This window comes from Neolamprologus brichardi, chromosome 20 (assembly GCF_056152115.1).
Source record: "Neolamprologus brichardi isolate AB-2024 chromosome 20, ASM5615211v1, whole genome shotgun sequence".
Lineage (NCBI taxonomy): Eukaryota > Metazoa > Chordata > Actinopteri > Cichliformes > Cichlidae > Neolamprologus > Neolamprologus brichardi.
The window spans coordinates 23,035,077-23,052,016 of NC_142123.1; the positions used below are offsets into that span (position 1 = coordinate 23,035,077).

The window sequence follows — 16,940 nt, forward strand, 5'->3', positions numbered from 1 at the left end:
AAGTCATTTGTGACTGGCAAACTGAGGCTGTAATAGCGTCTAACGTTTCATGCAGAAGTATTCTTTGAAAGTGTTCACCCAGGCTCAGATAATTATAGACACACGCTACTTTTTTCCATTACACGAACGGCAGGCTGAGATGAAGCTTTTAAACTCGCGGGACGTGTGCTTCGATTTCAACAAGCTATCAGAATTCCTCAAAATTACCACACATCACCTGAACTGAACGGTGGAGGCTGTAATGAGGCGGTGTCTGTATTCAGACTTAAAGTTACGGTATGTGTGCTTATGACCTGCTGATGGTGAGCGAGGGAGGTACTCACTTTCTGCGCCTCCGAGTGTGTATCTGTGAGATACCCGATCTGTGTGTCTGTCAGAGAGTGTATCTCCCCACTGCTCCCCTCATCTAAGTCACTGTCCTCATCCTGCGTTGAGTCTCGCTTGTTGTCCAGTGTAACGCAGCAGGACACACTCTCTGTCTCAGTGACGCTGTCGTAATTATCCTCCTCGTCAATGACATCCTCATTAGGGAACACCTCCCCTTCCACGGTGCACGACGGGCTGTCAATGCCACTGTCCCGGTTGGGAATCTTCCCGTTCTGTTCTGAGGAGTCCGGATTGTCCAGAAGTTTGTGGGATGAACCTTCATCCCGCCCCACGTCATTGAGGCAGCCATCGTTCTGTGTGATGTCATTCACTGCACAGCTATCCATCACAGGATCACCGGTGCCGTCGATGCGCATGGAAGCCAGACGCGAGAGATCAGTCTCGTCGTCAGTCCGTTCAAAGTTGCCAAGCGCAGGTTTGTCCACAGGGAAGGAGTCTCCTGCAACCTTTGCCGTGGTGTCCTGGCTGCAGGAAGTGATATCTGGTGCACTGTCCATTCTCAGACACAGCTGCAGCTGTGAACGTGGAAGCACCCCAAGGATGGGGACCCTGGAAAAATAAAAACAAAGAAAAACTTAGTATCACATCACCTTTACAGATGTGTATTACATCAAGGATCAATACTTGGGGCTGCACAGCAAAACTTTAATTTCTTGTTTCCTTGTATCTACGTCTCACTGAAAAACCAGCCCACATCTTAAACTGCTACAAAAAAAATGGCTAACCTGAAACTCCTTTTAGAAGACAAACGATAAATCTGCCAAACTAACCGGTCTCAGTCTAAAGCCACAGTCTACATTTCTCAGCTTACCTTGAATTTTCAAACCTCTCAATCAGCAGCCCAACTTTCTGTGCTTCTCTCTGCGGCTGTGCTCCCTGGCCAGGAGGGGTTAGCGTAGGCTTTGGTTTAGGTGGAAGAGGGGGTGCTGGCAGAGGCCTGGAGGGTGCCGGTGGGATCCTCTTAGGTTTCTTGTCTTGCCCAAGGGCGAGCAGGTGCGCAGGTTTAGGGGGCACTACAGATGCGCGAGTCCAGACAAAACAAGAAAAGCAGAGCAAAAGAGAAGCATGAGGCTCCAGACAAGAACAAAAGCAATCAGGTAACAGGAATAAATCCAAGGGAGAAAACCTCCATAGCTGTGTCGCTGGTTCACTTAGTAAAAACTTGAGATAAAACACAGAAAATACAAAAAAAAAAAAAAAGTCAGAAGAGACAGAGAAACGTAGCAGCGCAGTGGGGCAGGACGAGATCAACTCTGAGCGTCAGCGATCTGCAACTTCCTTATTTCTGAACAGGATGCTGAGAGCATGTGCGTAAGCCATTGTGGCTCAAGAAAGATGAGAAAAGAAGAAGAAGAAAAAAAGCAAGTGCAAAAATGACAGTGCTCTCTTAAAAATATATGCTACACTTAACAAATGCTCAAATTATACACCAACTTTAATGACATATCTGAATTTTTTTTCATACATTTCATTTTAGGAAGCATTTTTGTCAGAAACCAGGAAATGTGCTGATATGTTACAGTTGTTAATTTCAGCACTTCCTCCATCTGTGTGGGCCACTGCTGATTAGAAAGGAGCAGACTTTTCTTTATGCAGTAGTAACAGTGCGTGTGTTTATGTGCGGTGAGCTGTCTCCTGAGGATGAAAATAAAGATGTTTTCAGTTTCATCAGTTCATCAGAAAGGCAACAACTTTATTTTATATACTTCTTTTTCAGCCAATATGGAGTATGTTAAATAAAAGTAAGGAGTAAGCATTTTATGTATGAGTGGGAAACAGAGGATACAGCATCACCAACAAACAGTTGGACTAACAGTTTAAACTGTAAATTAATGAATGTTTGCAAATTAATTTTTAAATTAATAGTTTAACTGATCCATTATTTTAAACCATTATTATTAATGTTGTTCACTGTAGCTGCAAAGAAACTCACAACGTTTGTAAAAAGCAATCCAATAAAAAAGGAAAAAAAAGGAAAAAGGGAAAGTGCTACTTGCTTCTGCCATATAATTCATCAGTTAAGTGATTCAGCATGTTCTGCACCACCAAAGCTTTTAGGCCAGAGAGATCTACGTCCAGTTTTAGATTCTTCTCTGCTCAAAAACTGACAGAATTACAACTTCCCTTTCAATTCAATTCTCCCTCCCTTTGGATTAGCTCGGAGATGTCAGTGAGGAAGTTCATCCTGTCAGGTGGGAAGTACTGTATGCATTCAAATAGAGTACCAGAAACTGTAATTGTGCCCAAGTAGCTCATAAGTCAGGCGAATGACAGTCAAAGCACAGTACGACTAGTTCTATTTGCTAAACCTCTTTAATATCGCTTGTATTAAAAAAAAAAAAAGTATTATATTTACACTTTTATGTGCAGACAAGTAAGAAAGCAAAAGGCCACAGATGATTTTATTGCAATGGAATAATATGTTTTTACTGACTCTTCATCAGCTAACTGATATTTGATTTCAAACAGCTTTAAAGCAAGAATATGAAATGTAAACAGGTTTGAAACTCCTAGCCTGCAAATCTGGTGCTAACCCATGAACCTCTGAGCTGTGTGTGACTGTTTTCAGCACTGCAGTCCAAGTTCAGCCATTTTCAGCCAATGATCTTTACCAGCAGTATCAATTCATGAAAAATGAGAGGATCTCGATCTAAAGGGCGGCTGTGGCGCTTTATAAAACTTTGTTGTTTTTTCCTTGATCGCAAATCTTTCCTGATGAAAATGCTAATCAAATAATCAATTTTAAATGATCAGCAGGAATTTCTCTTGCCAAAACTTTGAATAGTTCAGAGCATTTTTGAAATCGGGGACAGGTCTGTGGTGTGTCCTAGTATGTTTCCCAGCGACTCCCTAAACACAACACATGTTCATATTTAGCATTCTTCAAATGGTGCCCGATCACAAACACTTGGGAGACATTGCCCTGCTTTACAGCAGCAGCAGCAGCTCTTGCAGAGATGACCTACTGAGCACGGTGAGTGGCAGAGTGAGGTCAGGCAGCTGACGCGTCCCATGTTATAGAAAAGTGTTTTGTCAGAGCAGAATAATTCACGGCTCGATAGCAGGGGTCCAACCTTGCAGCACCTTTCAATTATAATGACAGCACCGATGTCAAAACTGGCCTTCAAGAAAACTGGTGTGTCACTGGACTTTTACCTTGAGGTTTCTGAGCGGTTAGCGTTCTGGGCGAGGTGGGGGGCTGAGGCCGCGGTTTGATTGGAGGCTTGTCGTGACATGGTCTGGGGGTCGGACCTTTCTTTATGAGCCTTGGAGAACACAGGTAGTCCACTGATCCACACTGGTACTGCAGAGGGGAGGCAGGGAGATCTATATATAGAGGAAAAGAAGAAAGACAATCTTAGGTATTGATCAATATAATAACACACATCTAAACACAAGGAATAATCCTGCGACAGCGATGCAGTGGTGCGTGGTGACTACAGCGGGTGAATGACCTTGAGCTTGGTGTGCTCCACGGCGTCGCCCTCGGACAGATAGCATTGGGGCCAAAAGAAACTCTGCAGCATCAATCCTAATACAAGGCCTAAGGCAGCAGAGAGCTGCAGAGCCTGCAAATTGGTTTCTCTTCACACTCTCAGACCTGTAACTGACTGGATAAATCTAATTTTCTGTAGATGCTGACTGGACATACATTGTGCACTTTTTAAAACAGCTAAGTGACTTCCAAGACCCTCAATGTTATCAGTTTTTGTTTATCTCAACAAAATCAATCAAATCAAAAATGGAAGGATTTCATCTGAAGTTTTATATTTAAAAAAAAAAAAAAAGTCACAAATATTTCTAAAATAGCTGGGCCCTGTGCGTGTTTAGCACTATGGTAACTTCAGCTGCAGGTTTTTGTGCAACAGTGCATTTTTAAGCCACAAGAGCAATGTATTTGGGTGCCACATTGATATGGTTTGAGTTCTGTGGTGCTCTGTGTGGCTTTAGCTATACAGGCATGTATTTTTACATTTACATATAGTTAACTGTTAACTGTCAGGTCGCTTTTGGCCTTTTGTTAGATGTGAAGAGCAAAATGTTTCCTCTACACTTTCACAAATCCATCGGGATCATCAATTTGCCTTTAAAACGGCAAAAAATCTTTAAAGGACGAGGTGGTAATGTTATCACACATATTTCCATTACATTTTGACAAAGATATGCTATGAATGCCAGCTCTTTGAAGTCCAGTCAAGAGAGAAGAAACGGAGAGTTTGCACTGCTATTGTTTGCGAGCGTGCATTTGTCTGTACCATATGCACTCTACGAGGTTTCATTTGAACATACCACAACAGCCTTTTTTGCGCCGTTGTTATCGGAAGAGGGACAAAAAGTGCAGCCCCAGAGTAGATTATGATAATAGCTATGCAAACTACAGCCACACAGCTCTGTTCCTTCAGGCTCATGGATTCGATCAAGTCACACCAACTTTTGCTCGACCGGATTACAGCCTAAAATTGCACCGAGCCCCCACAAGAGCCTTGGCACATCTAATTTGGTGTTTTTCAGCTGCGCTTCAGGCAGTGGAAGGAAAAAAATTCTGTCAGTAATGAGTCCTGTTATGCTGTCTGCCCCATGTGGCACACTGCAGGTGTTGCCACCATCTTTGCACCAGTGGAATAAGAGCAGGGCAGGGGGAACAAAGCAAACAGCTCCCTCGGCTCCGTACAATAGACGGAGAACACGTTTTCCACACTGAGGACTACGGATCAGTGCCTACAGTAGGTAGATTTTAAATTTAGTTAGGCTATCTTTGCATCCGGTTCCTGGCAAAAGAAAAACTGCAAACCCTTCACAGTGGTTTCAGCTAATGCCATCTCTAAATCAGAGATGACTTGCGGGCTGAGTCAGAGGAAAAATCTGACCTATGATCAAGAGAGGCATGTCCTTTAGCCAAATAACTGCCTGATGAAGAACACTTTGACCCAAGACTGGCTGTGGTCTTTGCTGGGAAAAATAAACAACAGTGCAAGACAGAGGCATAAGGACCGGTACCTATGGAAACTTAGTGTAACTATGGTTACCTGAGAGCCAAACCTGGCCCTCATGTCAAACTGCTTAACACCGAAAGAAACTTGACAACACAGCAGAGCGAGTAAGGAGCTGACACTCACGTTTTTTTTTTCCTTAATTAAAATCTCACAAACCTCGCATGAGTACACAGGAAAATATGTAAGCAAATTCATTCAGTCTAATTATATCACATAACAGTGCTCAAGCCATTACTAAAACAAATACTTAGAATATAAAGGAACACACAAACAGCCAAGAGCACCATAAAAACATTACCTTGCGTCCTATCTTTCCGTGTCAGATATCCAAAGTCCAAAGAGCAACTGAATGTTAAAGTCATCCACACAGCAGTGTTTAAACTAAAATAAATCCTGCCCTCCCAGTTTTCCAGAGTGCCGTGTGTGTGTGTGTGTGCGCGCACGCAACTGAGACTACTCTTTGTGGCCAACAAACACAGACATACACACCCTAACCAGCCCTTTAAAAGCCCAATCCTGCATTATACCAAAACACGCACAGTCACCTGTCCTTTCCCAGTGGTGTTAGAGGACCTGCACCTGTCTGCTCACCTGACAAACCTGATACTAACAGCTCCTCCCGGGGCCAAAATGACATGATTATGTGTCACTGTGGAATCCCGGAATCTCAGCATATAATCTTACAGTTTGCCCACAACACAGTAAACTTTGCCCACAGCGCACAACTCAAAAGACAAGGGTTAGAGTTAGATAATCAACAAAATCGCCTTTTTGAGGCAGTCACCTAATTGATTTGGACTCAAGAGACAATATTAATAATGTATCTATCTACTTAAGTGAGAGCTTTGTAAAAACACAAAGGAGAATAATGAGCTCATTAATTTCCTTTGCTCCCCACACAGTAACTGAAGAATAAATGAACAGCACGATTAGAAAGAAATTATATGAGAACATTATTACTGCTACACCCTGAAGGCTGTGCGTTAACATGGAAACCTCTCCCAGCAAAACCAACAATTAGTCACCGTAAATCTTACCTGTTCTTTCATGGTTGTGATGTAATGCAATCTCAGCTTAGGACTGTGAGGACTTTGAGCTGTAACTTCAAAATACTGCTTCACAGTATACAACTGCACAAAGTTAATGGTTGCCGTGTACCTTATACACAGAAATATTCGGATACCTTCAGGTATGTATACTGACACTTTGATTTTAATCAGTAGGAAGCATGTAAGCGTGATAAACGTCCGGGATTGTGATGCTATCATGAGAGAAAAACCTAAGGAATGTATTTCTTGTGTTAGCACGCCACAGCAATGTGTATCAGTCTTTGTTTGATTGCTTTTGCCTTTTGTGTAGTTAGATTGTCTCTGTTGTGTGACAATTAATCAACGTTAAGTAAACAAGGTCAAGAATCAATGCAAGCTTTCAATATTTGCTTTGAATGCTCAATGCTGCAGACATATTTCTTTTCAATATCGAATAACATGGATACAAATTTGGTGACTGTTAAGTTACATGGAGGAGGTGTAGGTTGACCGTAGCACATGAACCAAATTCAAATGGAGACCGTAACATTGTATTCCCAGGTGGATGATGAAATTGACATAATGTATAAGAAAGTAACAGAAAATTGGGATTTAAAATCAATTAATAAAAAATCATAGATGTTAATCATCGCTGTACATGTGACATTTCTAGTTTTTGTCACAATTTTCAGTTTAACTACCACCTTACAAGTAGTCGGGGGGTGTTTGCAGATAAGCTGGAATCTTCTGTGTAAACTACAGCCACTGTGACAATATGCTAACAACTAAAGCAATCAGGAGGATTGTAGCAGCCTCTTTGTGACCTTTTTTACCTAGCAACTGCTAGCAAACTCCAGCAACCACTCCGCAAATTGTCTGTGGACAAACATTTTTACCCAACATCCAGTGGTTGCCACGGGGTAGCCAACAGGTCATTAGGCCTGCGCGGCTGAAGCCTTAAACTTCCAAAATTTCTCTAAGTTCTAATTTTCAGACTTAAAAAGATCAAATAAAATTACATATCTAATCAGACTAGACCACATCAGTAGAATGAGTTAGTATGCAAAGTGAGACACAGTGGGGCAAAGCTGGTTTAGCTGAGGGACACTACATTTTGCTATTTGCTTTGTTATCAACAACTGATGATGCGATGCTCTGAGCATTTTAAAAGTTGCATGGCAGCAAAATGTAATGATTTTGAGTTGGACTTGTACCGTTCAAGGTGTGTCTATGCCTCCCTAGTCGGGTGTGAGCACAAACCGTAGTGTAATGTGCTAGATGTGCTCATTTTCACCAGGGATACTGAGATTACTACAGAAGCTTGTTTCCACCACTGAAAACAAAAAATGGAGCAAAACATTTTCTTTACTCTCCATCAATCAAACCTTCGAGATAGATATCTCAAATTTTCACCGTGCTAATTCAAAGTTCTGAGAAAATAACTCAGAACTTTCTATCTATCTTTCTATCTTTTTTTTGTAACACTTTGTGACAACTCTACCTCTCTCTCCTCTCTCCATTTTCCCCAAACCCCAAGACACCCAGGTTCAAAATATACACAAACACGCACAAGGAAAATGCACAGACGTAGCTGCTTTGTCAATCACCTTCAGCCCCGAGGCGACCCCCACAGAGTCATTTATTACCCATCATCCCAGAGATGGATCGCTCACAGTCAGCAGAGTCTCCCCACTCAGACAGCTACTCAATCAGCTCTCCTGTCCACAAAGCAACCCTGGGTAAGGAAGAGCTGACAGCGCCGCTCTGATAACTTCAACCAACCACCCGCCCAGTTCCCCACCAAGACGTGGCAAGACATCCAGTTTGGGTGGTGTACCTCATTATTTCCTATGTCACCATCACATTTCTTAGCTTTTCTGCCTTCATTATACCCACTCTCTTCCTTTCCTTCTGTCTGTGTCTGTATAACTTTCTTTCGCTGTCTCATTCAGAATAATACTGGTTTTATTTCCACCGTGTTACCCTGAACGACTCAACTTTGAGCCACAGAGCCACTTAAATTCTAGGCTTGGACAGGCACACATCGTCTTGTAGAAAAATAGCAAGGCTAAGAAAACAAAGGAATTTTGCTTTGTCTCATTTCTCCCTCTGCCATACCAATATGTGCTATGACCTTGATCTACTTTTCAGAAATCAACTCAATCGTTAAAAAAAGAGAAAAGAAACAAAGCTAGATAGAAATGTATAGATGAAGACAGAATTTAAAGACATGTTGCAGCTGGGACACAGAGGGACTGAAATAAAGAAGGTGACATGTTCAAAAAAAGAAAAATTAAAGCTATAAATAACTATAAAAATGTATTTACTTTTCTAGATATAAGAAACTGGTTGAAACGACACTTTAAGAGGATAAAAACCCAAAAGCACAAACCAGGAAATCAAAAAAAAGCAGAGAGAGAAAATACTGGTATGAGTATAACAGCAGCTGCCCTGGGATCGACAGTAGGGCAGATCTCAGTCTCTGACAATCACACAGTAACGAGGGCCCAATTCTTTGTTCACCACAGGCTTTATTAACCCACACACATCTCCACATGCACGCAGTCATACACACACAAAAGTACACAAGGATCAGCAGCTATCCAATCATATACAGCAGCATCTGGCTGCAGATTAAAAATCTATATCCATCTTCTCCTCATCATGCTCTGTAATGAGAAACAATCACATTTTCTTTGTCAACCCATCAGTTCTTTAACCTACTGTAGAAAATATTTATTGTTTAACAATTAGCGGCACCCCAAGTTTCACTGGTATGGCATTAGGCACTGAGCTGAATTAGGTCAGTGGGCATAGCAGGCACAATGGCATGTCTCCCACACTAAGTGGGAAGATTTCAGCAGCTCCCACAGATTGTGATTTTCTGGGATGAGAAGACAGAGAGGCTGAGAGGTTAGAAAAGGGTTCAGCAGGGAACGGATTGCTAGAAGGTGTTAAAGTTATAGCCTCATAATCTAAGAGTAAAACTCACAAAGCAGTAATGAATTGGTTCCTATATTGTGCTTTTCTACTTGATCACTCAAGGCACTTTCATACAATAAATCTTCTTTGCCTGAGTGCTATCTTTCTAAGATTCACACTCCGATGAATGAGGTCCAGTGTCTACCCGAAGGATAAGTTGGCATGCAGACTAGAACGGCCAGGGATTGAACCACCAACCTTCTGGTTAGTAGATGACCTGGGTCACCCTCACCCTGGGTGAGCAAGCCTCACTTCCACTATGAACATAGCCACTAGACTTAATTTGATGTCTCTTAAACCAAAGCAGGGGGAAACCTGCAAAAGCACAACTTGATTTAGCATGAATTAAAAAAAAATAAAAAAAAATAAAAAATATATATATATATATAGAGAGAGAGCGAGAGAGCGAGATATGCCTCTCATCATGCTTTTTTTTAAAAAAACTAAAACCTGAAACTGGCAATTGAGACCCTAAACGAATCAGTGCAGTGTTCACCATTATAACACATCAACTATGAGGTACATATATTTCCTTCAGGACTTCTATGCTATCTGATGATCTCGTTTTTGCCACCAGTAGAGTTGCCCCCTGCTGGGCATTAGAAGAAGTGCAGATTATTTGCACTTGGTTTCACTTTTCAAATATGGAGGGTAAATCCTTTATTTATACATTCTGTGCGGAATGCACAGAGCACTCAGAGATGTAAATATACTAAGAAAACAGGCCCATCTGTTTCCAGTTCCTGTAATTATACACTGTCACAGAGTGGAAAAAGCTAAACATAAACAAAGACTGAAGACTTAATATCAAAGTGGCATCCCAAACTAAATCAATCGTGCTTCCGTGTACCCTGAGAAATAAAAGAAGAGGCAACTGCTATCCCAACAGTTGCCTTTATTATGGCTAATAGTATAGCAAGCAGGTCACAGTAAACTACTTGTGCTTTTAGTAGATGCACAGTTTAATAAAGTGTTAATTTATTTTTCAATTGGAAGGTATCCTGTCGTCTACAGTTGCAAGCAGAAAGAAAGTAAAACACGAGCCAGAGCTCCAGTAGTCATATTATTATGTATAAACATGTGCCTGAGTCTAACAGCATCCTTCATTTCCTGTTGTGTCCTTGACAGCCAGTCTGAAGAAATGCTGAGGGTGAGATATGACACACTGACCTTTTTTGAACAGTGTGACTCAAGGCCAGTACAATCAGCAGTCATCTGTACAGATACGTGATAGTCACTGGAGAGCACTCAGACTTTACAGTAAGTAGCACAATGATGTGAGGACGTGACAAAGGGATGGTTAAAATTTTTCATCAAACATGTGATTTGACAGGACGGTTGCACGCCGGTCTCTCCATTTCACAGCTTCTCCATGCTACCGCAAACACTCTACACAGACTTTTATGAGGCAGGGTGCAGAGAAACAAGCCTCTGTCTGACTGGATGCAGTGTGCTACTGTAGCCCAGAGCATTGCTGCAAAGAAAACAGCTACAGATTGGCAATTAGGGCAACGCACACACAGGAGAACAAGGGGGTTTACAAACCTGCCTGTGGAGATGACTGCCTAACTGTCCCAGAAACTACTGGAGCCTCACTGAAACCTACTGTAGCAGCTCTCAATGGGGGCTTTCACTGTGAAAAACAAAAACCAGGCTGGACTGTCTTCACAACAGTACAGGCAAGGTTTCACAGGAAAGCCCATCTTTTCCTCCCAGTTTAAGTATATTCGACGCATATTTACTGGTAGAGAAAATTTCAAGAGAAAAGAAAAATACTATTTCCAGTGCCGTGGGGGATGGGTAAGTCTTTACACATAGGTCTGCTCCTTGAGCATTTTCAAATTCAATGATTCCCTATTTTACTAAGGCCGCACTGTCTCGAGTATTACTCATGTTAATCTTCTGGATCAAAGCTCGATCGCCCCTCATTCTGATTAAAGGTCTCTGAAGCATCAAATCATTGATTATTTGACCAGACATTGATACGTGGGATTAACCAATCATTGTGTTGGACAGGACCAGTCACAAACTGCTTTAGCGGCTGACAGCACGATCGTTGAAATGATTGACTGCACGTCAATAAATGTTGAGCACAGTGTCACTTGCAGCTAGGAAAAGTATCCACCGTATGCATTCACACCAACAAATGTGCAAACGTACACGTCAAAACATGCACGCTGTTCTGCCCAGTCACTTAACTTTATAGAAACCCATCTGCAGTACGGACCACAAAATTAGTCTAACACTTAACTCATGTCAACACTCTTACCATTAAACTCTGATCTGCTAAAGTTTTACAGCAGGCTGCAAAGCTTTCCACTGCAGCCACAGAAACACACTCAGGGCCTACCAAAAACACAGCCGACCAAAACGCTTCCTTTCCCAAATAAAATGCAACACACACACCTCACATTTCCACAGAATTACACCTTTGGAAAAGCCAGGCCCAACAAAACAACAGAAGGAAGTGGCGCATGCAGAGCTGGTTTACCGAAACCAGCTTTTCCAGCACGTATTATATTATGCACGTTTGTGATGGAAAAAACAAGTAAAAGCAGGAAATTAGAGTGAACAGGGGTCCACTATTTTTGTGTACCTAAATGCGTCTGTTATTCCCCATTGGCTATTTTAACTACTGAACAAACCACAGATGATGTGATTAAGCAAACACTGTCTGAAGGTATTTAGCCAGCCATCACCTCAAGGCACTTTAAATTGTAAGGTTGACCCAAAATAAAATGCAGAGAAAACTACAACCATCAAACGACCCCCTTTGGAGAAGCACCTAGTGATAGTGGGAAGGAAAAACTCCCTTCTAACAGGAAAAAACCTCAGGTAGCAGTCGGATGGGGGTGATGGGGAGAAGACAAGACAAAACACACTGTTGCTATTGATTAATAATAACTAATGATTAGATGCCAAGTGGTGTAAAAACATTCGGGTAATTTATTTGATCTGGTTCGCAACATTGTGCCAAAATGTAACCATCGTTCCTTTCAAATCTTTCCAACACATGTATTTACATTTTACACACTGGGCCACAATCATATTACTGCTTTTTTTTGCCCCCTGTTACAGCCTTTGTTGTCAAAGTAATGCTGCACTAGTGGGTGAGGTGGAAGGGTGGCCACAACACCACCCTGCATCTGTTCCAGGCAGGATGGATGTCAGCATGCTGAGAGGAGTGTCTATCAGGCTGCTGACACATGAAGAGTCCCAGAGCGGGACATCCTTGCCCAGTACAGGTCAACGTGTTACCCATTCTGATTCATTCCTGGTTGGTCTAAGGGCTGGGTTGATGAAAAAGAAAGGATGCGGGCGTGGAGCTGGGTGTAAGCCTTATCCCCTCCTTGTGTGCTGTTCTTCTGTGCACACTGGACTCTTCCCAACATACACACACAGAGACAGAAAGGTCACCGCACATTCAACCCTGACACATCTTCTCTGACGTAAGAATCATTTTCAAAATGTCACTTGGCTCCTGAAAGGCAGCGTCAGCAACGGAATCTCTGGAGCAAGAAGGATCAGCTCCTGTCAGTCTGCCCGAACCTCGAACACAGTGCCTCACACTAGCTGGCTGCAATTTCTTACTCACTCAAATGTGAAAACTGAGAATACTTTTAAATGCCAATGAGAAAGAAGCCTAAATTAACATTTTGTGTGTGAGAAGCCTTGCATGAAAACAAGCTGAAGTTATGCTAAGACATGGGAGCGAGAAGCCAAGACACGCCAAGAACCACAAGCAAACGAGTTCACACAGAAATGACTGTACAGGGAGAGCCCTGTTATAGAAACCAGGTGTACACTAGACAGACCAATAAAGGCTCCTGTTTCCTCTGTAATGGCTCCAGCATTTTTAACTTACAGCACAGCACTACAGTGCTCTGATCCGCATTCATTTACCCACACAGGAGACAGGAGGACCACTAGGACCAGCTTCTTGTACACTGAGCTGCTAAGTTGTCTCACTGCTTAAACCCAAAACAGAGATGCTGGCCTGCCGCTGCATGCGCACACTTTTCAAAGCTCTTGTAAATCGTTTACCAAGATTTTTTGCTATAATCCAACTGACCCTCTGAGCCTATATTGATTTACAGATAACAGACTGTCTCCTTTGGCAATACAATCTGCAGTCCTTACAGTCTGCTTTGTGCTTAACATGCAAGTCATGAGCACACAAGACATCAAAGGATCGCTTCATGACCTTTATGTATACAAAATGCAAATCCAATTAAGGCTACAGCAAATGATTTTATAAGCTTAAATGTACTCATTATTTCCTGATTAACCCATTAACTCTTTAGCCTATAAAATCTCTCTACAACACCAAAAATCAACTTAGTTATTGTTCAGCTTCATTACTCAAATATAATCTCTGCAGACATTTCCACCATCAGCTTCCACTTGTTATATGTTCTCTTTAACATTAAGTATGTCTGTGCTAACAGGAAACAACAAACTACGATCCATAAGAGCCCCACACACCTGAAATGATCTACCCCTGATAGCTGTCATATTGTATATCACATGACAGCTGGATAAATCAGAGCCTTTGTTAAATCTGTATAGAAAGAGCTGCAGAGAATCAGCACCGCCCGCAGCAGGTAGCTCTAGCCCACCTTTCATCCGTCACGTCTGCTAAATGCTTTCGTTTTTCTGTCATGGGGGTGTCTGAGGAGTGAGGCAAGGAATCATCGAAGACGGCCCAATTAGCGGGCTGCTGTTTCTGCTGCTTCCTGTGATTGACTGGCCAACATCAAAGATTAACCAGAGATGTATAAAACAACCCTTTTAAATAAAAAACAATGTTGATCTAAATTTTTAATATAAGATCAAAATAATCATTTCCACATTTCACTCACTTTATCTGGTGAGAAACATGAGTCAAGCCAAATGACATACAAAAATGGAAGATCACAAAGAAAAGCTCACTGTCTTGAAATTTACCATTTATGGTAGCTCCCACACTTAGTGCAACCACGAGTGCACAGGTACTGACTCTGAATTTTATGAGGAGACATTAACAACCCCCTCCGAAGTTAATATGGCAAGAAGGGATTCACCAAATCCCATAAAAAATATTTTAAAAAGCTGTCTGCTAACAAACATCTATGCAAGCAAATGTGTATGTGTACCTTCCATACACTCACACTGTGCCCTGCAGGAGAAAATCATTAAATATCTCGTTACTGGCCTCTGGAAGCCGTCTCATCCTTTCCACAGCAGTAGGAGACAACTACAAAGACAATTTAACACTGAAGCCTTTTGAGCTTTTTGAAATACCAGCAGGCCACAGTTAGAGGCAAGTGGCCTTTTCTCCTGAAGGAGGTCAGATTAAAAGATGCAAATATTTCTCATAATTGAGTTTAACTAGGTTAGAATGTTCCTTGTTAATGTGTGTTTGTATGCAGTTTCTTTCTCTTCCTTCCTGTGTGATGCCAATGTCTTGTACAAAAACAACACACACGCTTCGGTAGAGACAAGAGAGCGCCTAACACTTTCCGAGTGACTGCCCCGACCAAATGGAGAAGTAAAACACAGACGCACACAAGCATATGCACGCGAAGGGGCAAGGACACACATGATACTAGAAAGTAAAACGCTTGTGTCTCCTTACTTCCAACCTTAAGAATGTAAACAAACTAAAAACTAAACTAAACTCAAAGTGAAATATCACACAGGAACTGAGCTTTATTTAGATGCCTTCATGACACTGACAGCAGTACACTGATCCACCCTTATCTGATCGCTTGAAATCTCTTTTAGCTGATTCATATAATTATATATTACCAACTCAGGAAATACCATCACCATCTAGACCCTCGGTGCCCCAGAATAAGAGGAAGTTGTGGGTATAATTACTAGGGTGATGAAGTACATTAATTAGGCTGACTGTTGAGCATGGCATTTGTGTGTATGTGTGTGTGTTTTTCTGTTTGCGTGTGGTCTGGTCATTGTCACCACAAGTTCTCCAGCATCTCTGACCAATATAAGGCGCTTCCTTCCTCTTGATTTGACCAATAAATGGAGGAAAAACCACAAGTATGATGCTGGATTTCCCAGCTCTGGAATAAATAAGGCATGCCTCATCTTTATCAGTTTACATCGACATGACAGATTAAATAATCAAATTTACTTCACATTAGCTTCACTCCAGGACAGGGAAGAATTCCCAACAGGTGTACAGATGCAGAGATACAGAGATCAAATCTAATGACTTCCACAGAATGGCTGCCCTCACAGTTACAGACCCACCCCTGTATTAAATACTTGTGGACACTGTGGGCTGAAAACCTTTCCTTTGGCTTGTTTCTAGAAGTAAACCTAACCAGACACAGGAAAATGGGTGAAACATGACTCACGACTTTTTCCACTGCCCAGGGGTTCTGAAATTTTGCCTTTCACACAAGGACACACTGTGTGTGTTTTTGTGCGTTGGCCGTGAGCAGTTTCTACATGTCAGCCTAACCATAAATATCAGCTTATGGTGCTCACAGCTCCTGTACGCAACCTGCATGTTTTTATTGCATCAATGTCACAGAGCAGCAGATTTGGCTAGTTTTTACCTTTGACCAATCCTCGTTTTCTCCTCAAGAAAATTAAAGAGGTATGCGTTGGTTTTAGTAAAGCATCGGCAGCTTTTGCAGTGAGACTGTGTTACTTTGAAAGTGCAGAGAATGACATAGAGATATCAACCTGGAAAGAAAATATAGCTGCTTTCACACATGAAGTTTGGATAACTTTCAGAGAATCAGGTCAGGATAGTTTTTAGTTTTTCTGAAATGTAGCACACAGCAGAAAATAGCACACTACAGACCTATTTACACAACACTCAGTTTGGTTTAAACCCAGTCACACAGGCCAGTACAGAAACCACCTGGCAACGACCGGTTGCTAGGTAAAAATAACTGGTTACAAGTGTTTTTAAATGGTTGCCAAGTGTGCCAAGCAAATCAGCATCTTCGTAGAAACAGCGGGCACCCGTGGTAATCTACTAGTGACCAAACCAATTGCAAAGCGCTCCTCACTACAGCACCATATACCTCTTTGAGCCTAATTTCACCTAGCGATCGCCAACAACCTCCAGCAACTCTAGACCTCTGTGACTGGGGTCTAAACCCAACTAAGTCAAAGTCTCCATCCCCATCTCTGACAACTTTCAGAGCCTTTCAGTTTCTTGTTTCTCTACTGACAGCAACATGAATTACAGGGAGTGAACCCTCATCATTTGATCATTTCCTCACTTGTCTGCTCATTTTAGAAGTTCAAGGCGTAAAACTAAAAGAATCCTAAATATACTTCTAAAAATATGTACTGTTATAATTGGCTTTCATTGCTATTTTGCCAATCTAATATGCAAAATTACCCACTTCAGGGTTCCAGTACCTACCAAAGCTGAGATTCTACTTGTCTTACTTACACTTGAATACATCTAATCACCATGATTGCATTGATGAATGAAAAGCCTGTTTTTTGGACTAATACCACCACCAATCTAAGCGGATCAGACCACTCTGACACCACTCAAGCCTGTGGTGAGCCAGGAAAT

At 41.9% G+C, this 16,940-nt stretch overlaps 1 protein-coding gene across 3 annotated transcripts in view; it reads right to left on the reverse strand.

The window, feature by feature from the left end:
* Nucleotides 1-16,940, reverse strand: part of fgd (faciogenital dysplasia) — a 52,704-nt gene that overhangs the window by 16,243 nt on the left and 19,521 nt on the right. For 2 of the 3 annotated variants that reach the window (XM_035910190.2, XM_006796446.2), the window contains exons 2-4: nt 3,544-3,714; nt 1,199-1,400; nt 324-936 (exon numbers count right to left, since the gene is read on the reverse strand). In XM_035910190.2, the coding sequence (XP_035766083.1) occupies nt 324-936; nt 1,199-1,400; nt 3,544-3,714 (986 nt within the window). Of the gene's footprint in view, nt 1-323; nt 937-1,198; nt 1,401-3,543; nt 3,715-5,679; nt 5,744-16,940 lie in introns of those variants that run through there. The other variant, XM_087833907.1, reaches the window with a different exon arrangement.